Raw genomic sequence first — 21,507 nt, 5'->3', positions numbered from 1 at the left:
TTCACTCCCTCATCGACTGACCTTTACCTCAGGACACAAAATGGAGTCTTTTCCTTTCCTGTCAGCAAAGCCTGCTGGGATTTGTATTTCTCTCTGTATACCAGTCTATGGGGCCGTGTTGTGTAGGAACTGCATGTCCCAGAATCCATTACAGCTCTACCTGCAGTTCAGTACAGTCTCTACCATTGGTTGTTACTGTGTCATTAATTGGTTTTCTTCTTCAGGCCAATAGGGGCACAAGAGAGGCTGCTGAATGCAGAGCGCTGTGTGTCAGCTCACCTTACATTACTCAGTCAGTGAAAACAGGAAGAAGGAAAGGGGGGGATGAAAAAGCCCATGCAGACATGACAGCCAGCTCTCTCCCCTCTTTTGGGCTGGAAAGCCTGTGTACATGCAGCAGCCCATCTGTGTTAATGCAAGTCTTTGGCTACAATACTCGCTACATATAATAAAACATAAAAAAATCCACCAAAATAAATCTCTATTTGTGTGAATAAATTATATCAATTTAATTTGCGTACAGTGTTGCATTACCACGCAACTGCCAGGTAAAGTAGCACAGTGCTGAATAGCAAAACAATTCCTGGTCATGAAGAGGGTGAAACCTCCTGAAAGGTCAAGTGGTTAACCTGTGCTTCTGTGACCAGTAGGCCATCTTGGTAGAAACACAGAGCTGTACTTTTCTTATAACAGAGCTGCTACCCTGATGACCGTTTGGTAGGAAAATATTCAAGAATAGGAAAGATGCAGACGTCACAGAATGATTTGAGATTGGAACGTCATCCACCTGCCTCTCCACCTCAGCCAATCAGAGGCAAGCCTAATATTCACTGATAAAATACAAGGCTTTTTGTGAATGACTTAACACCACTCAGCCTATTTTGTTTCAGGAATGTAATGGAAAGTCTCAGTACTGTTGCCGGAACACAGGGTTGTATATTGTAAGTAACGGTGTCGCATACAGCATTACTTTGTAAAGGCCCCAGCTTGGCCCAAACAAACTATTTAACGTGCTAGCAAAGCTTGAGTTGGGCTATAAGGCTCGCTTACATAGGCAATTACCTGCGGACACTAGATTCCACTAGCAAGAATTATCAGATTCTTGCAGCTGGAATGACAGGTGTACAAGAATAGCTGCAGCTGCTCTGCTTGTAGAAAAAAAATGACAGGCTGACAGCAGTCATTGCTGTTCAAGTGTAGCCACACACCAAGCTTTTACCTGCAGTTAGGGGCGGATATCCAAGACATCGGTCCCTAACAGATTGCGCCCAGGCACAGACATCCGTCTCTAGTTGCAGTTGACTGCTTGGTGTACAGCTAGAAGCAAATAGCGATGGCTACTGTCAGCCTGTCATTTTGTACAGGCTGAGTGGATGCCACTATTTGCATACACCTATCATTCCAGCCACAAGAATCTGCCGATTCTTGCTGCTGGAATCTGGTGTCTGAATGTAATCACCCATGTGAAGGAGGCCTAATATTAGGTTGGATTTAGGAAGATTTAGTGTACCCCAATTTGAACAAAGGAAAAAAAAAGTATTTCCTGCCAGCTCCTACCTTAGCCCTTGATCATCCCTATGTGGTGGGCAGAACAGAATATAAGCATGTAAAACAAAAAACAACAGTTTTACACAACCTGAATTGTTGCCAAAATGTATTTATTCCAAATTTTAGTTACCGCCACAATCTTTTATATACATTAAGGACAACACTTTTTGATGACGATGAAGATTTCAAAATTCTGTTAGCTTATAAACTGAAACATCACAAACATGAAACTGAAAATATTACCAACATGAAAAACAAACAGGCAGAAGTTTACAGCTGAAAGTAGTTCAATCTTTCGTAGGTTTCTCTGAACTTTCTGTGACGTCTGTCAATTGGTCATTATTCTAAAAATAAAAATAAACACGGTTAAAAGAACTTAGTAGTACATACAAATGCCTAGGCTAAATGTAAAAGTATCGGTATGCATTTTAGTGTTTAAGCACCATAAAATCCCTTGGTGTAAATAAGGGACACAGGAAGTCATATACTGTTGTGTTATACTGCCATCTATAGTAGGATTGGACACGGCAATACAAAGGAAATCTTTAGGCCAGCCCAGGATAACCCACTACCAGGACATCTCAGTTTGTAGCCAGCTTTACCAAAATCATGACTAACATAAATGGGTGGGACCTGCTGCGTCCCTCAATGGAATCTATGAAATCAATCCTATTTTATTTCTTGTCCACTGAGGTACACCACCTGGTAGTAAGAAGTCAAGACCAGATGGCCTGGGAATTAACCCAATGCTAAAAGATCAAGAATTCTCACACATGAGGAGACATCATATGCGGGGGAACAAAAAATCAAAGACCATAACTTGGAAAACTTGTCTACCTGTACCCATCAGAAGGTGGAATGAAATGCAATTTCCAAACAGGGAAGGACTTACAGCTTTATGTGCGACTAAGACTAAACGGAAACTCCTGTGCAAGAACTGGGAACATAAGAAGCTGAAAAAAAAAATGTTTTGGTAAAGGGAGACCAGAGCCCCCCTAGAGAAACAAGGCTTTCAGCCTCAACTCACCAGATCCTAGAGGTCCCAGAGAAATGGGGAACATATCTGAATGGACTGCCGGGGCAAGCATTCACATCGCTAAGGAAAAGGCTACCTATGAAGCAACAAGAGGATGATTTTGCTTTAAAGTAGAGCAGAGAAGCAGTGGTTTCTAAATCCCATTGAGACCCAAGGATTGATCCCACAGAGTCAGTGTGGCTAATAAAATAAGTTACATGGAAGCTTCCTAGACCAGGATTATCCAGGGGATAGAAAGTAGATCTGTTCTCTAAATTGACAGGTCTGGTTCACATGTCCCGGATGCATTTCACATGTTTGATGCATTCTGATACCTTCTGGTGCATTTTTCCCCCTTTTTGCGCTTCTCAATTAAAGACAATTGAGGACCTATGTGTTCTGGTGCGTATTTTTGATGCGTTTTGCCACAATCCAGATGTGTTCCTTACAGAACACAGGGTAATCTAGGGTAAAGGCAGAAGATTGTGATTCAGAGTCTTCAGAGATAAGGCAAGCCCCGAGGCAATGCCAAGGACTTTAGACCTGGAAAGTGCTCCATGGCTAACTTGTTACCAGAATGGAATCTGGGAAGTGCTCAACTCAGAAGATGATGCTTGAAGGTCACTTCCTGCCTAGCGTCACAACACCCAGTATAAAGAGGACAAGGTATGTCATTCCAAAGCTAAACTGAGGAAAGGCCGCTATGGATGACTGCATTTGTAGAAACCAGCTCAAGCCACAATGTAGCAAACAATCTTGATAATAAAAAAAAAACTGAAAAAATAATGATCGCAAAGACTGTTTAGACTTATGACGCCCACCTAAGCCTACAGATATTTAATTTGCCCAATCCTGCTTTAGGCAGTAGTATGATTCGACAGTCTGACTTCCTGTGTGCCTCAAGGGACAATAAAAAAATAAATAAAATAAAAAAGTATTTTTTTTCATATAGGCAAACAGGCAAACATTAGATCTTCATTCACACAGTGCTTAGAGACAAAGGGTGACATACTTGAACAAATGACACAAAAAATGAACATGGTGTATTCATTCTCATTATCTAAATGAATGAAAATGCAGATTTGTTTCATGGAAAAAAAAAATGCACCTTTAAAATTACCACCACATAGAAACCTTGAAATTAGAATTAGCCCTTGTACACACGGTCGGACATTCCGACAACAAAATCCATTGGATTTTGTCCGAAACTTGTGTTGCATACACATGGTCGGACAAAGTTGTCGGAAAATCCGATCGTATGCAACGTGACAGCGTTATTTCGTTACGACAGAACTACGTTCAGGCTAGTAGCCAATAGGCTTTGGTATAGGAATTTGATCTGAGCATGCGCGGCACTTTGTCCGATCGGAATTCTCTACACACAATCGGACAAAGTCTGATCGGATCATGTTGTCGGAAAGTTTTATAGCCCAGCTCTAAAACTTTGTCCGTCGGATATCCCGACGGAAACAGTCCGATGGATCCCACACACAGTCGGATTATCCGACAACACGGTCCGATTGGACATTTTCCGTTGGAATGTCCGACCATGTGTACAAGGGCTTAGATGTTTCCAATTAGGTTCCAATAAACAGAACCTCCTTGGGTAGTATGCAGGTGGAACTTGTGTTATTTAAACCTGAGATTATCTATTGTCTGGGGGTTCTCTTTGATATTCGTATGTGAGGTTATTCATATGCCAAGATTAAAAAAGCCCTCCATGGCCCTCAGAAAAAAAGATTGTATATACCTATGAGTCTGATGAGTAATTAAAAAAAAGTAAAAAACAGGAATTTTGGCTGAGGGGTAAATTCCTTATCCGGTGTACAGTACAGGACATAGGACTGGTGTTCATAGATCATAGATTGTATGGTGCTACCTTCAGACTGACTGGACACTGAAAACATTTTTTGTTGGGTCACCCCTAAAACGAACCCAAATAAAACCCCACCCACTCCGTGAGGCTCCATTTTTTTAGCAAGTATTTAAGGAGTGACCAAAGCACAAATGGGAAGGGAATGTGTCCTGTATTGTACTCCAAGATAAGGATAAAAGGGAAGTCAATATTCCTATTATGTTAAAGAATAAGGTCACTTTTCTGAACATGTTACACGCACATTCAGAGTGTAACATGTAAGTGATGCAGCAGCCCCAGTGCCAAAACACCATTGCAGCTAACAGCTTGTAGTTCTCAATGAAATACCAGGGTGCTGGAGAGTGCTCTAGTTAGGTCATTGATTCTTCCTGACATTCAGCAACTGCCTGCCCATATGAGGTATGTAGGTACAAGGTTTCTGCAGGAGCCTGAAATTGCACCTGCAATCTGCTGATTGCAGGCTCCTGATAAAAAAAAAAAGTATAATAAATATATATTAGTCCAATAGTGCAGCACTACACAACAGTTTAAAATGTGATTGTCCATAAAAAACAAATGTGGATAAAGACAATGAATGATTGTCCATAACAAATATATGTGAATAATAATGAATGAAATCTTCCAAGATCCAAAGTGCATATATACATATATATGCATATATACACACATATATATATATATATATATATATATACACACATACACAGTACAGACCAAAAGTTTGGACACACCTTCTCATTCAAAGAGTTTTCTTTATTTTCATGACTATGAAAATTGTAGATTCACACTGAAGGCATCAAAACTATGAATTAACACATGTGGAATTATATACTGAACAAAAAAGTGTGAAACAACTGAAAATATGTCTTATATTTTAGGTTCTTCAAAGTAGCCACCTTTTGCTTTGATTACTGCTCCGCACACTCTTGGCATTCTGTTGATGATCTTCAAGAGGTAGTCGCCTGAAATGGCTTTCCAACAGTCTTGAAGGAGTTCCCAGAGATGCTTAGCACCTGTTGGCCCTTTTACCTTCACTCTGCGGTCCAGTTCACCCCAAACCATCTCGATTGGGTTCAGGTCCGGTGACTGTGGAGGCCAGGTCATCTGGCGCAGCACCCCATCACTCTCCTTCTTGGTTAAATAGCCCTTACACAGCCTGGAGGTGTGTTTGGGGTCATTGTTCTGTTGAAAAATAAATGATGGTCCAACTAAACACAAACCGGATAGAATAGCATGCCGCTGCAAGATGCTGTGGTAGCCATGCTGGTTCAGTATGCCTTCAATTTTGAATAAATCCCCAACAGTGTCACCAGCAAAGCACCCCCACACCATCACACCTCCTCCTCCATGCTTCACGGTGGGAACCAGGCATGTAGAGTCCATCCGTTCACCTCTTCTGCGTCGCACAAAGACACGGTGGTTGGAACCAAAGATCTCAAACTTGGACTCATCAGACCAAAGCACAGATTTCCACTGGTCTAATGTCCATTCCTTGTGTTCTTTAGCCCAAACAAGTCTCTTCTGCTTGTTGCCTGTCCTCAGCAGTGGTTTCCTAGCAGTTATTTTACCATGAAGGCCTGATTCACAGTCTCCTCTTAACAGTTGTTTTAGAGATGTGTCTGCTGCTAGAACTCTGTGTGGCATTGACCTGTTCACTAATCTGAGCTGCTGTTAACCTGCGATTTCTGAGGCTGGTGACTCGGATGAACTTATCGTCCGCAGCAGAGGTGACTCTTGGTCTTCCTTTCCTGGGGCGGTCCTCATGTAAGCCAGTTTCTTTGTAGTGCTTGATGGTTTTTGCCACTGCACTTGGGGACACTTTCAAAGTTTTCCCAATTGTTCGGACTGACTGACCTTCATTTCTTAAAGTAATGATGGCCACTCGTTTTTCTTTACTTAGCTGGTTTTTTCTTGCCATAATACAAATTCTAACAGTCTATTCAGTAGGACTATCAGCTGTGTACTGTATCCACCTCCTGCACAACGCAACTGATGGTCCCAACCCCATTTATAAGGCTTGAAATCCCACTTATTATACCTGACAGGGCACACCTATGAAGTGAAAACCATTTCAGGCGACTACCTCTTGAAGCTCATCAACAGAATGCCAAGAGTGTGCGGAGCAGTAATCAAAGCAAAAGGTGGCTACTTTGAAGAACCTAGAATATAAGACATATTTTCAGGTGTTTCACACTTTTTTGTTCAGTATATAATTCCACATGTGTTAATTCATAGTTTTGATGCCTTCAGTGTGAATCTACAATTTTCGTAGTCATAAAAATAAAGAAAACTCTTTGAATGAGAAGGTGTGTCCAAACTTTTGGTCTGTACTGTATATATATATATATATATATATATATATATATATATATATATATATATATATATATGAACTTTGAATCTTGGTGGAAAATTTCCGTCACCCGTCTATGGACAATCACGTTTAAAGTTCTTTTATTCACATTTATTTGTTATGGACAATCATTGTCTTTACCCACATTTGTTTTTTTATGGACAATCACATTTAAAACTGTTGTGTAGCGCTGCACTATTGGACTTCATATTATTGTTCGATGAATCAGCAAACTGTGCTAGCCGCTGTGTGTGTTTTTTTGGGTTAGCGCAGATATTTGTATTTATTCACCTTGTTATCTCTCTCTCTCTCTATACACACATACAGAGATATATATATATATATATACACAGATATATATATATATATATACATACAGACAGAGATATTTATATATACACATACAGAGAGATATATATATATACACATACAGAGATTATATATTATATATATGTGCATTTCGTTTTTACATAAAGGTGAACTTTAACCACACAGCACAGGATTGGTATTCATAGACCATTGGACATCCTCTCATGCTGCGTACACATGATCGGACTTTCCAGCGGAGGTCCACCGGAATTTCCGAACGAGCGGACTTGCCCACACACTACCGGACTTTTCAAATGAATGGACTTGCCCACACACGGAGTAAAGGCCGTCATTTTGAATGTGACTCCAGGTAGACGGGACTAGCGAAGGAAGTAAATGTCGCCGCCTCCATCAGCGAGACTGACACCTTGCTAGCCCCGTCGCCTGGTATGGATTTTAAGGGGAACCCCTGCACCGAAAAAACAGCATGTGGGTCCCCCCAAAGTCCATACCAGACCCTTATCCAAGCACGCAGGAAAGGGGGTGGGAACGGGCAAGCGCCCCTCCTGAGCCGTACCAGGCCACGTCCCCTCAACATGGGTGGGTGGGCATGTGACATCATAAGGGGAGGGGTCACCATGTGACATCACCCAGTGACCCTGCCCCTTATGCCTATTTAAGTCGCTGTGCAAAGCGTCCCTGGCATTACAGCCGGAGAGAGCGCCGTATCAACATCGGAAGAAGAAGAAGGCGGTGACAGCAACGAACGAGAAGACCGGGCCAACTCTAGTAAAAGAGCTGGAAGAAGATAGCGTTGGAGCCCGGCAGAAGAACCGAAGAGCGAGAGAAGTGGGAAGAAGATCCCCGGTCAGCAACGAACAAGAAAGCTGGGCTCCTCCGCTAGCAAAAGAGCAGAAGATAGTGGAGGAGCCAGACGAGAAGACCCCCGAAGTCGGAAGAAGACCCCCGGAGCTGACTAATAAACTACTTTAAAAACCTGTGCTGTGTTTTTTATTTACACTTTTTTCCCCCAGGTGAATGGGTAGGGGTACATTGTACCCCATACTCATTCACATAGGGTGGGGGGCCAGAATCTAGGGGCCCCCTTATTAAAGGGGGCTCCTGGATTCTGATAAGCCCCCCACCTGCAGACCCTGACAACCAACGGCCAGGGTTATCGGGAAGAGGCCCTTGTCTTCATCAACATGGGGACAAGGTGCTTTGGGGTGGGGGGGCAGCAGGGGCCCCCCTTTACCAAAGCATCCACCCCTATGTTGAGAGCATGCGGCCTGATACGGCCCAGGAGGGGGGGCGCTCACTCGTCCCAACCCCCTTTCCTGACCGGCCGGCTGCGTGCTCGGATAAGGGCCTGGTATGGACTTTGGGGGGACCCCCATGCCGTTTTTCGGCGTAGGGGCTCCCCTTAAAATCCATACCAGGTGACGGGGCTAGCAAGGTGTCAATTTCACTGATGGAGGCGGCGATATTGACTTCCTTTGCTAGTCCCATATACCTGGAGTCACGTTCAAAATGAACGGACTTTACTCCATGGGTGAGCAAGTCCGTTCATTTGAGAAGTCCGGCAGACTAGCACACAGACGAGCGGATTGTCTCCCGGACAGCTGAATCCGGCGGACAATTTTGAGTCAAGACTTCTTTCAAAGTCCGCCGGACTTTTGGGAAGAAAAACTAAGTCCGCTGGATAGTCCAATCGTGTGTACGCAGCATAAAAATAAACCTGAGGGGTGGGCAATAATACAGCAAACAGAATTGCTAAAAGGCTCTCAAGAAAACTCAAGGGTTTAACCACTTGTTGACTGCCGAAAGTACAAAAACATTGTCAGGGTATTTATAGTTAAATATTAAACAGTTTTATATTTATGAAAATAAGCAAAAATCTATGATTCAGGAGATTTACAGAAATCACACAAATAACTTTGTTTATCTGCCCTAATTTGAAGACAGAAATTAATAAAATATTGTGCAAAAATATACATATTTATTTACTAAAAATCAGTGCAAAATAATATCAAAATATAACTGGTGATAAACACAGAATATAAATCTAAAATATCAACAATATGGGTAATACAGATACTGAGAACATAACCACAAGCTTTAGTTTTAAAATACTAATGTCTTAAAACTTAGTAATTGCTTTGTAAATAGTTAACAGTTTCTCAGTGGCTCCACAGACTAAGAAAACAAACCAGGTGTAGCTATTGACACATGATTTCTCTCAAACAGATCTGCAAGCACAAACTTGCGCATAATTACCACTAGGTGCAGTGGTTTCCTTTACACCACTACCACAAGGTGGCATTACAGGCTTAAAAATTGTATTGCAATGTTTCTGGAGATTAATTCACAATCAATCTCCAAATAAACTTTATCCTAAACCTAGAAGAAAAACTATAACCTATGATAAGTGTTCTTAAAATGACAGATATGTCAGACTTTTTGGCTCTCCTATGGTTTTGATAAAGTTTGTATAAAGCCATTAACTTCTCTCATATTCCATAGAGAGCGAGAACATGGTTACGAGAAACACATTGGATATTTATAATTATTACCACTGATAATGTTCTCTTGTATATTTATCCTCATACCTATGACTTTAAACATACACCCTTCATACTAATAATATATATTTCAATGGGTATAAACAAACAATAATATAATGAATAATGTGGTACATTATAAAAATACATAAACCAAATGAGTGAGATTATTCACTTAAGTATGCTCATATAAATGTTCCATTATAATGCAACAATAATACAATATAACTTATTGCTAATATGATTACTTGTACTTAATATGGTTTGTTTACAATACAGTTTGTAAATATGCACTATTCCCTTTTCTCAATTAAGAAAAAAAAAAAAAAAAAACACATACGCCTGTCAGTCTCTTACAAAAAACAAAACAAAAAAAACTGAACAAGATGGTTCTTAAGCTGCAGGTAAAAATAATGTTTAGACCATTAGAATGTAATTATTTTAGTTCTTTTAACTTCAATAGTTTTCACAACATCCTGGCTGCAAGCAGTTATAACAAGCAACTGCAGCCATGAGCTTAGTATCCTTTTCTTTTATACCCAGAGATCTTCTGCTCAGTAAATGTGATATGGGCAGCTCTATAGCCACCCGTATGAAAAATTATGAAAAACTTAAACAATGCCCTGGAATATGTGTGAACAGAGGACCAGGCAAAACCCTCAGAAATCAGGGATAAAGATGCTTAATGCTGAACAGTTCAGGGGACTCCAACAACCCTGCTGGAATGGAGAGGAACCTTTTCCTTAAAGTAATAGTGAAGGCTAATTTTTTTTTCTTTCAAAATAAAAAACATGTTATATTTACCTGCTCTGTGCAGTGGTTTTGTACACAGCAGGCCCAGTCCTCCCCTTCTCGGGTCCCCCGTCGGCGTATCTGACTCCACCTCCCCATTGAGTGCCCCCATAGCAAGCCATTTGCTATAGGGGGGACGTGTGCATGCTCACTCCTGAGCCCCGCTCTGAGTGTCCATAAAACATACAGAACAGGACTTGGCCCCACCCCCGGCTCCATCCTCACTGGCTCTGATTAACAGCAGCGGGAGCCAGAGAGAGCTTGAGTTCTTGTGCACATCACTGAATTGAGATGTGGCTCAGACATGTATTTAGGGAGGACTGCGGGGGAAGCTGCATGCAGAAGGTTTTTACCTTACTGCATTGAATGCAGTAAATTAAAAAGCCTTCTGCCTTTTCAACCACTTTAGGGTATAGGACCTAAATGTCTCTAATGGATTCAAAAGGGGGTCACTAAAAAGCAGGATCACTGGTTTGAGATCCCAATGTGACACAGGAAGTCGAATGGGGGGAATTATATGATCAACTTCTTGTTGAGTTTTGATAAGGCATTGCAAGCAAAGGGGTTTCTGGAAAAGGATGGATAAGACAGAAACCTGTCCCCTGAGGGTTCTCAAGGTCAGATGCTGGCCAAGGCCAGACTGAAGAAAGGCCAAAGTGACATAGGAGTGACATAGGATTCCCTAGAGTTTAGGTATTTGTACTTGCACCAGGCAAAGTAAGCCTTCTATGTATGATGGTGAATCTTACGGGAGTGGGAAAAACTAAATCAGAGATACCTCTATCATTTAGGTTTTGGGTTTTTACAGCAATGCTGTTAAAGCCAGTGACTGACAAGCAGAATGGAATATGGGGCCATGAGCCAGTAAGTATGGACTGTTGGGAAGAGTCCAGGGCTCATCTTCCAGAAATCTGTGTTCTTTTGGCCAATCTGATGCATTAACTAGTTGCAAATTGAGTCCAAGAATTTACAAGAGCATCTAGCGAAGGCTAGAGGGTCTTCGATCCTGGACTCAAACTTGTTCAGCTTGTTGTTGAACCTGGAAGCAAGGATGTCCACATCTGGTTTTCCCCCACCTTTGGCAGAGATTTTGAAAGATCTCTGGGTGCAGAGACCATTCCTCTGTGTCAAGGCTTTGAGAAGTGGACAGCTGAGAAGAGCCAAAATGGACGTTTCTGCCCACGAGACCATTAGACTGCTAAGCCCTAATGATCGATGTAGGCATTGTCCACCTGTATTTCGACTGAGTCTGACCTTCTAGAAGGGAGGTCCAATATCGTAGAGACAGTCTTGTTGGCTCTCAGTAATAGAATGTTAATGTGTAGTTTTATCTTCTATGGGGACCATGTTCCCTGAACAGTCAGGGAGTTGTAAACACCACCCTAGCCTGCAAAATGTGCATCTGTCATTATCACATGCCATGTCCAGTGAAGGAACGACTTTCCCAGTTCCAAGGCAGGCATGCTAGGGAGATCCTCATTTGACTTGACATAAGCAGTGGGTAATCCAAGGATTGAGTCTGCTTGATCTAGGTCTTTAAGGAAACTGGTTTGAAAGGGTCTGGAGTGAAATTTCTCAAATGGAACTGCCTCAAAGAGGCCCAGAACCCTAATTTAGGAGTACATTGAAGGGTGCTGTGACCAAAGGGGCTTAAGGGAGGCAATTTTTGCCAAAGGAAGGAATATTTTACCTTAAACGCTGACCAAGATTAGACCTAAGCACTCCAGACAGTGTGAGGGCTAACGGGAAGACTTTAAAAAATTGAGTATCCAGCTTGAGGTTTGAATGAACTGGATGGTCTGGTTGGCAGACAAAGTCTTGGCTCAGGGGTCCTTCATTAGGAGGTCATTAAGGTAAACTGTGACATGAATATGTTTACAATGGAGTTAGAAGCAGGGCAAGAATTCCTGTGAACACTCGGGTTGGAGAAGACAACGATAATGGCAGCGCCACAATTTGGAAGTGCTGGTCACCCTCAGAAAAATGCAGGAAGCATTGGTGTGATTGTAAAATAGGGATAACCATCTTGTAGGTCTACTAAAGCAAAAAATGACCCTTGTCTGAGCAAAACAATAAGATCTTGAAGATTCCATTCAGAATTTTGGTACAGAAATAAATCTTTTGAGGGATTTCGAGTCCAGTATTGGGTGGATGCCCTTATTTGGTTTTGGCAATAGGTTTGGGGTAATTAAATCTTTCTTCTGAAGGAACTAGCACAACCACTATTTGTGCTAAAGTTGGCAGACTGGAAGGTAAAAAACAAGGAGGGGGCAGGGATAGAAGCTCTATTATGGCTCCCTTTGAAATGACAGATTGGACCCAGAGGTCCAGGACATCTCAAATCCAGACAGGATTGCTGCCTCTTTTGCAAGTGTACAAAAAAATACAGTACCTTTGTAAGGCTGTTGGTCTCACCAAGCAGTGCTTCAAGCCTAAAAAAAACAAAAAAAAAAAACATACTTTATATCAGTGATGTGTATTGGCATCAGAATATAAAACACGTAACAGTGTTAATTCAAAGAGGCAGTACACAGGTAGTACTTTAGTTTCTGTATCTTTACTCACGTTATTGGTTGAAACTTTTTTTTTCTATTTACTAAAGATTTTTACCAATTTACTAAATCAATTTATTAATAGGGCAGCTTTTATCATACATGTACCACTATGTTCTGGCTTGTAGTCAAAGAAGCCTGTACTGAAAAATTCTAAAATCTGAATGAATTTGGATTTAGGCTCAACATATGTCAATTGCTCTATCATATAAACTCAGGTTAGAATTGTGCCATACCAGAGTAATAAACCTTTCCTGACAAGTGTTGTCATTAAAAAATAAAATTTATTTATTGCTCTGTAAAATTAATCAAAATGAACACCACATAAAATAATTCCACCCATCGTGTCAAATATTAGATATTCCCCTTATTTCTATTTGATAAATATATGCATATATTAGGATATTGGGACAGCCAGCTTGATAGGTAATGGATATCCAAAATCTAACAAACTGTAGTAGAAAGTGGCCGTGATGAATGCACAAGGGGATTAGTCTTGAATGCACTGTATTTTAAAGGACAATGTTCCAATAGCGAAGGGCACCAATCCTGGAGTTTAGTGTGGCCTGTACACAACTGGCCAACAGGAGGAGCTTGGGCACGAGCATATATGTTGGTAATCCACAGACAATAATAAAAAGTTCATATGTGGTAATGCCTCACTCATACTCCCTCACAATGTGCAGCCTCACATACAGAATGTAAAGTGATTTCCGGAAAACAGATGGCAAATGTCAGCTCCTTTAGTCCAGAGGAGGGGGTGAAGTTATAACATGCAAAATATGATTTATCATAAGGAGTGAAATATACAGTATGCACTAGTTTTATTAATCTACCTCACACAGTTAGCAGCATATATCAGCAGACCAGAAATTGCCAATTATATTGGGTCTTCATATGTTTTGGGTATACATACCATGTATTCTCTGGATTGTGCATATGGGTATAATTTTGGTACTTGCATGTAGTGTTCTGAGGGGGGGTATTTTTTTTCTTTCTTATAGCAAATTGTAAAACTCTTTTCTTAAATAAAAAAATTTGATTGAAAAAAAAAATGTAATAAAAAATAAATTAGATAAAAAAAGGTCCACTTTAACAGTTGGTTTCTATGAGTTAGGTGTATTGAGGAGGGCAAAAAAAAGACACTACAGGCGGGAAAAAATGGAGGAGATAAAACAACATTTCATGAAATAAAGTGCTATTGCCATAGCTGGAAGTAGTAAGAAATAGAGGCTTAAATAGATTCTCAGTGTGACAAAGTAACAATTCTACAACAAAACAATAACTATATTTATGTCTGTGTCTTAAACTGGAGTTCAACCCAAAAATGGAACTTCTACTTTTCAGACCCCGACCCCCCCCCCCCCCCCCCGTGTCACATTTGGCACCTTTCGGGGGAGCAGATACCTGTATAATCCAGGTATTTGCTCCCACTTCCGGGCATAGATTGCCGCAGTATCTGCGGCTATCTATGCCATGTCTGGTCCTTCCTCCGTCCAACCCGCTGTCTTCTGGGAGAGACACAGGTCCCAGAAGGCAGCAGGGACCAGTGGCAGAGTGCGACTCGTGCATGCACAGTAGGGAACCAGGCTGTGAATCACCTGATTCCCTTACCAAAGATGCCGGCGCCTCCACCCGGGAGCCAAGGGACAGATCAGCTTCAGGCGAGGACATTGCAGGTGCCCTGGGCAGGTAAATGTCCATATATTAAAAGTCAGCAGCTGCAGTATTTGTAGCTGCTGACTTTTAATTCATTTTTTTTTCAGTGCAACTCTTCTTTAAAGCTGAATTCCAAGTATGCTTTGACCAAAGTAAGTATGTATGTGTCACATCTGTGGGACTACCCCTAAAGATGGAAATCACTGTATGTAGTAATCACTGCAAATTTGTTCCCTGATTGGATGAGGTGGAGATTGTGATGTCATCACCACACCTCTCCACTTCTAATAAGTGAATGCTTTGCATTCATTTGGAAAATGCAAAATATTCCCTGAATGGTGCCCATGCCACATGAGCAACCTTCTGTGTTCACAATGTACCAGGTCAGCCGCTCGGCATGAGACTACTACATGCATACTACAGTAAATACCAGATTCCATGGGGATCCCACAACTATGGCATATAACATGCTTAAATATGTCCTAGCTGGAAAAATTGCCATAGCTGGAATTCAGCTACAAACATTTTGATAGAAACGAACAACAGAAAATTATAAACATATGTAAACAACCACGATGGATGAGAATATAAATGTGTGCAACACACCTATAAATTCCTGCGCTAATAGATAGGGGATTTTTGAAAGCCGTATGAGTATGTGAACACTATAAATACTAAATAAGTGAGCTGCTCTCAAAGTGCAAGTGCCTTTAAATGTGTAGAGATACAAAAAAACACAGTCACTTTCAGCGCTAATAGGTCTTCTAAGGTGTGGAGTAACAGATGTCAGATGATAAAATGGTGGTGTGAAAGGTATATATGGTATCCCAGAACTAGGTGGATGCTGCCCTCCTCAGATGGGGTAATCTGAAAGAAACTACAAAAAATAAAATAAATGGAAGGCACACACACGTAGTGCATTACCAGAGATAATTTAATAAGAAATTTTTTGTGCAAAAAAATGGGTACTCACAAAATGCAACTGACAAAAAGCCATAAACACAGTGCGTGGACATGCACAGAACATGGGGTACATATAATGCATTTCGGGGGTGCCGCTTAGCTCTGAGGAAGGGGGTGCACCCCTGAAACATGTTAGCTGTACCCCGTGCAGTGGCATCGCTAGGGGGTGGCTACTGGGGCTATAGCTCCGAATCTGGGGCCCATAGCCCCAAGTCTCTTGCCGCAGGATCCCTGCCTAGCCATTGGGCCACGGCTGCGGCAGACGGGCTGCATGAGAGAGGCGGATAAGAGGAGAGAAGCGAGCGGGCGGACGAGCAGAGATTACATCATCTCTCACTATCTGCCACACATAAGCATTCTTCCACCCTCACAGCGTGGGCCTCTTTAATGTTGGGGGTGTGGCAGGGAGCAGCGAGATTACATCATCTCTCTCTGCCCACCCCGCATCACCACTCTTCTGCCCTCACTAAATGGACCAGCCTGTCACCAATGCAGCAACAATGCACATTTGGTGGCACTAGCTGGCATGGCAAGCGACAACCCACGTCTGTTGGCAGGTGACGTGTTAATTGACCATCCACATCAGGTGCCAGGTGACGCGGCAAGTGACAATCTGCAAATGGTGACAGTGGCAAGTGACAATCCACATCTAGTGGCAGGTGATGGCGGCAGTAACAAGCTGCATCTGGTGACAGGCAACGGTGGCAAATGAAACGCTCAGGACTCCCGCTGATTCTGCATTATGGCAAGTTGAACCACTTCATTATATATTAGAATGTAACAATAGAAACAATGCGCTTCAATCACCCTGACACCATATCAATCATGGTGCCATGATGATTAAAGAGCCAACAACAGCCATTGCCTACCGAGCCTGCAAAAAGATTGGTGAACACTGCTCTGGGCTCTAGCCGCAGATCTTTTTGCATACCTAGCAACACCCCTGACCCCGTGTTCTGTGCATGTCCATGCACTGTGTTTATGGCCTTTTTTGAGTACCCATTTTTATACAAAAATGTCTTATTAAATTATCTCTGTTAATAAACTAGGTGTGCCCGCCTTCCATTTCTGTTTTTCTTGTAGTGCCCCTTTAAATGTGTAATCAAAGTAAGAGCGCTACCTTGTGTTATGCCAAAACATCAATATCTCAAAGCAAAATAACAATACTAGTCATATAAATCAATAATAATATAATGATAATAGTCCATTAACTGCTTGCTGCCCGCCCACCGTCAAATGACGGCGGGGCAGTGCAGCTCTTTTTCTGGGACACCATCATATGACGGCGTCCCAGAATGGCCACTCTCGCCCGTGTTGCTAAGACACGGCGCGACCCCGATCTCTGTAAAGAGCAGCGTCCGCGACTCTTTAACCATGTAATCGGCTGTGTCCAATCACAGCCGGGTCACATGTAAACAAGGAAATGCCGGTAATCGTCTCTCCTCGCCTTACACTGACAGAATGTGAGGAGAGGAGAGCCAATTAGTGGCATCTCCTCACAGGGGGACATCTAGGGATGTAATCAGGGCACTGATCATCAGTGCCCTGATTACAATAAATAAATACAGTGTCACAAAACAGTGCCCACCAATGCCAGCATACAGTGCCCACCAGTGGCAGCAATCAGTGCCCACCAGTGGCAGCAATCAGTGCCCATTAGCGATGCCAGTCAGTGATGGCAATCAGTGCTGCCCATCAATGTCCCTCACTGCTGTCGATCAATGCCCAGCGTCGTCCATCAGTGCCAGCCATCAATGCCCATCAGTGCTGCCTATCCGTGCCCACCAGTGCTGCCTATCCGTGCCCACCAGTGCTGCCTATCCGTGCCCACCAGTGCTGCCTATCCGTGCCCACCAGTGCCGCCTATCCGTGCCCATCGGTGTCACCTAACAGTGCCCATCAGTACTGCCCATCAATGCCACCTATCAGTGCCCATAAGTGAGGCATTAGTGCCTCTTTAGTGCCACCTCATCAATGTCCACCAGTCCAGCCTATCAGTGCTGCCTCATCAGTGCACATCAGTGAAGGCAAAAAATTACTTTAATATGTCTATGAGACTCGCCTGATCACGGATCCGAGCAAGGGGTCGATCCCGACCCCTTACCACGCGATCAGCTGTCAGCCAATGACAGCTGATCATGTGACAAAACAAAGGCGGTATTCGGCTATTTTTCCTCCTCGCGCTGACAGAAAAAAAAAAGCCGATCACCGGCGGCCCTGATCGGGACATCAGTCCCGATCACGGCCAACTTATCAGTGCCCACCTGCCCCCTGCCAGTACCAGCCAGTTATTAATAAAAGTGCCACCCATCAGTGCCCATAGTGCCATACATCAGTGCCCACAGTGCCACCTATCAGTGCTCACAGTGCCACCTATCAGTGCCCACAATCTGCCTCAACAACAGTGCTGCACCTCAGTGCCACATATCCGTGCCCATCAGTGTCATCTACCAGTGCCCATCAGTGCCGCCCATCAGTGCCACCTATCAGTGCCACCTATCAGTGCCCATCAGTCCCATATATCAGTGGTACCTATCAGTGCCACCTATCCGTGCCACCCATCAGTGCCACCTATCCGTGCCACCCATCAGTGCCACCTATCCGTGCCACCCATCAGTGCCACCTATCAGTGCCCATCATCTGTGCCTATCGGTGCCACCTTATCTGTGCCTATTGGTGTCGCCTTATCTGTGCCTATCAGTGCCCACCAGTGCAGCCTATCAGTGCCCACCAGTGCCGCCTCAACAGCGCATTTCAATGAAGGAGAAAAATGACCTGTTTGCAAAATTTTATAAAACTATTAAACATGATTTTTAATTTTTTTTTATTTTGCATATTTTTTTGTTTGTTTAGCAAAAAATCAAACTCCCAGCTGTAACTAAATACCACCAAAAGAAATCTGTATTGGTGGGAAAAAAATGATAAAAATTTCATTTGGGTACAGTGTTGTATGGCTGCACAATTGTCATTCAAAGTGCATCAGCGCTGAAAGCTGAAAACTGGTCTGGGCAGGAGGGGGGTTTAAGTGCCCAGTAAGCAAGTGGTTAAACAAAACTGGATATTTCTTGTGTAACATAACTATGCATACCTTTTTGATTGATTTACACAAAACTGTTTAATTTTCAAAGTTTGGTTCTCCCAAATTTCCTGTTCAAGAAAAAAGTAAAAGGAAATTATCAGTCCGGTATTAAAGACTTGGTAGTAAAAAAAACTAAACATTTTTTGAATTTTCAATACAATTTCTGAGAGTGCATGTGGTTTCCACTCAGGAAAGTCCATTCATTTCAAAATCGAATGTTAGAAGCAAACTAAATTTCGAAGTACGTTTGAAAACCATTCATCAAGTCATTGAATGTACTGAGACTTTTAGTACAAATGCTTGTATGAATTCTTGTATGTATGTTTTTGAAATCTACTAGTGTATGGCCAGCTTAAAGTGGTATGTGAAAAAAGTGGGCTGTTTGCTGAAATACCAGACTGGCACAGCTATATTACCAGGTCATACTAATATCAGAGCTTGAATTTGAATGAAGCAAATTATTAGATATTTTCCCAAACAATTTATCTGAAACATTTCTATATATACTAAATTGGCTACATAGTAAAGGCAAAGGTTTAAAAAAAAGAGGATTTTACTCAGCGTAAAAAAAAAAAAAATGTGGAGCTTATTGAAAGACATGAGTTTAGAGCTTGATGGGTTATACTGCCACCAAGAGAAGGAAAGTGTAAAAGGAAAAATTGGCCAGCCTAGGAGGATACCTCATACTCCCTGCATAATTCAGTTTGTAGCAAAGCAGTGCCAAAATCCTGATCATATTCACAGGGGACCTGTGACCCTTAATGGACTCAAAAGGATTTCACAGTACATTTACAGCCTATTTTCTTTCTTGCCCATTTAGGAATGCAGGAAATCCGAGCTTTTTACGTAAACCAAAAGCAGACTTAAGCCAGGCACACATGGCCTGAATGTCGGGAGACAATGGCTGGTTCAAACACACCCAGCCCGTGTGCATGTTGGTCTGGCCAGCTTCTGACGGACGTGCATGCTGGAAAACCAACATCTGACCGACTCCCAAATAGCGCTCTCAGCCAACAGCAGAGTGACTGATTGGAGTGTTTTGGCGGGGGGGTTGAACGAAATAAAAACTAATAGTGTTTACCCGGCCTTAAGCCTAGCACAGACAGCCCGAATGTTGGTGGCATTGGCAACATTCATCCCCTCTGTATTGCAGCTGGTCCAACAAAAGCCGGCCGTGTGGCTTCTAAATTCATAAATTTGTTTTCTTACTAATTTCATTTTGTGGATTTGTTTCAGAATTTGTTTTGTTTATTTTCTAAGGAATTCCAAATTTTCAAACCGATCCGAATTCTGTGTGAAGAATAGCTGATGGTTAAGGATCGGCCCAGAAAGCTTGCTGCCGCATCTGTAACGACTGATGACTCCTTAGCTGTCAGTGGATTTCCCTACTGACAGCTAAATGTGAACAAAAGAATGCCAACAATAAAAATACAGAAAAGAAAAAAAAAAACAGCGTGCCCCCCCTCCCCCCCCCAAAATCCATACCAGACCCTTATCTGAGCAAGCAGCCCAGTAGGTCAGGATGAATTCGTTGGGTGACCCTGCCCCTTTTGACATCATCGACTTAGCATGGCCAGTCTATGCTGTCACAAGGGAGTGGAGGCACCCAGTGACGTAACCAGGTGGCCTGCCCCTTAGTTATTAAAGAGTGGAGCTGTCAGACAGCGGGCGCCTTTACCTATTTTTTTTTCTCGGGTCAGCAGCGACACTGTTCATCGTGACTGATGCGGGATTTACTTCAGGGGACATAGTTGTTTTTTTTTTAAATAAATGAATTGTCAAAAACGGTCCTTGTTTTTATTTATGACACTTTTTTGGTGAATTAGTAGGGGGTACAATATGGAGCAATTTACCCCATACACATTCACATAAGGGGGCTTTCATATACCAATAAGCCCCCTGCACGCAGACCCCACAACCAGAGGCCGAGTTGTGGGGGTCTGCAGGCGGGGGGCTTATTGGTGTCTGAAAGCCCCCTTATGTGTCCTGCTGGCCTACATGCTCAGATAAGGGTCTGGTATGTATTTTAGGAGGCACAACGCGCATTTTTTTATTACAGTGTGGGGTTTCCCTCAAGATCCATACCAGACCCTAAGAACCTGGTATGAATTGAGGCGGGGACCTCACGCTGTCCCTTTTCTTTATTTTTCATTCCTGGCATTCTTTTGTTTACTGTCAGTGAGGAAACACATGACAGTTCGGAAGCGGAGTGTTTGAAGTTTCTCCTAAATAGGTATGGCTTTGTGAGCCACAAGAAAAGTTTCTAGTTATAATAAAAAATACATAGTATAGTGTGGTCAATATACATCTAGTATAATAAATAAACATCGGGTGTACAGGTAAAAGGGAGCTGCAATAAGGTGGTGATCAATATCTTGTTGGCTGATATCTGTTATAATATGAAATGCCCTAAACCGGTTAAACTGTAAACTGGTGCAATCTGCTTCTATCAACTAGAAGCGGGACATTCCCAATGTATCAAGGTATACACTAGTTACTTTTGAAGATGAAAACAAAAACTAGATTTTCAGTTGCTTATTGACAAGCAATCATGGACTTACCAATGTTTCTTTCTCCAGCTCTCTCAAAGCCTGTGTGTCAGCCTCAAGTGTAGAAAGTTCTTGCACTACAATCTCATGAAAGCGGTTCAGCTTACGGGTTCTAGAATAAAAAATGTAGAGTAGAAAACACAATACCCAATTACTACATGCACACGTATTGTACTTTTCCCTGAAAAACATAAAGTAGAAATATATATATATATCAACCATAACTTTATGACCACTGACAGGTTAGGTGT

General features: G+C 42.3%; 1 protein-coding gene across 2 annotated transcripts in view; it reads right to left on the bottom strand.

Annotated features, from left to right (window-relative positions):
- Nucleotides 1-1,639: 1,639 nt before the first annotated feature.
- Nucleotides 1,640-21,507, bottom strand: part of SYCP2L (synaptonemal complex protein 2 like) — a 238,888-nt gene continuing 219,020 nt past the window's right edge. For both annotated transcript variants that reach the window (XM_077492189.1, XM_077492188.1), the window contains 4 exons: nucleotides 21,269-21,368; nucleotides 18,717-18,775; nucleotides 12,847-12,886; nucleotides 1,640-1,892 (listed from right to left, as the gene is read on the bottom strand). In XM_077492189.1, coding sequence (XP_077348315.1) covers nucleotides 1,836-1,892; nucleotides 12,847-12,886; nucleotides 18,717-18,775; nucleotides 21,269-21,368 — 256 coding nt within the window. In that variant the 3' untranslated portion in view covers nucleotides 1,640-1,835. The remainder of the gene's footprint in view (nucleotides 1,893-12,846; nucleotides 12,887-18,716; nucleotides 18,776-21,268; nucleotides 21,369-21,507) is intronic.

Source organism: Lithobates pipiens, unplaced genomic scaffold (assembly GCF_037356315.1).
Source record: "Lithobates pipiens isolate NorthernLeopardFrog02 unplaced genomic scaffold, aLitPip1_a1.2 Scaffold_19, whole genome shotgun sequence".
In the NCBI taxonomy this organism is placed as follows: Eukaryota; Metazoa; Chordata; class Amphibia; order Anura; family Ranidae; genus Lithobates; species Lithobates pipiens.
Note: the sequence above shows the minus strand (reverse complement) of the source record. Positions and strands in the feature narration are given on the sequence as shown.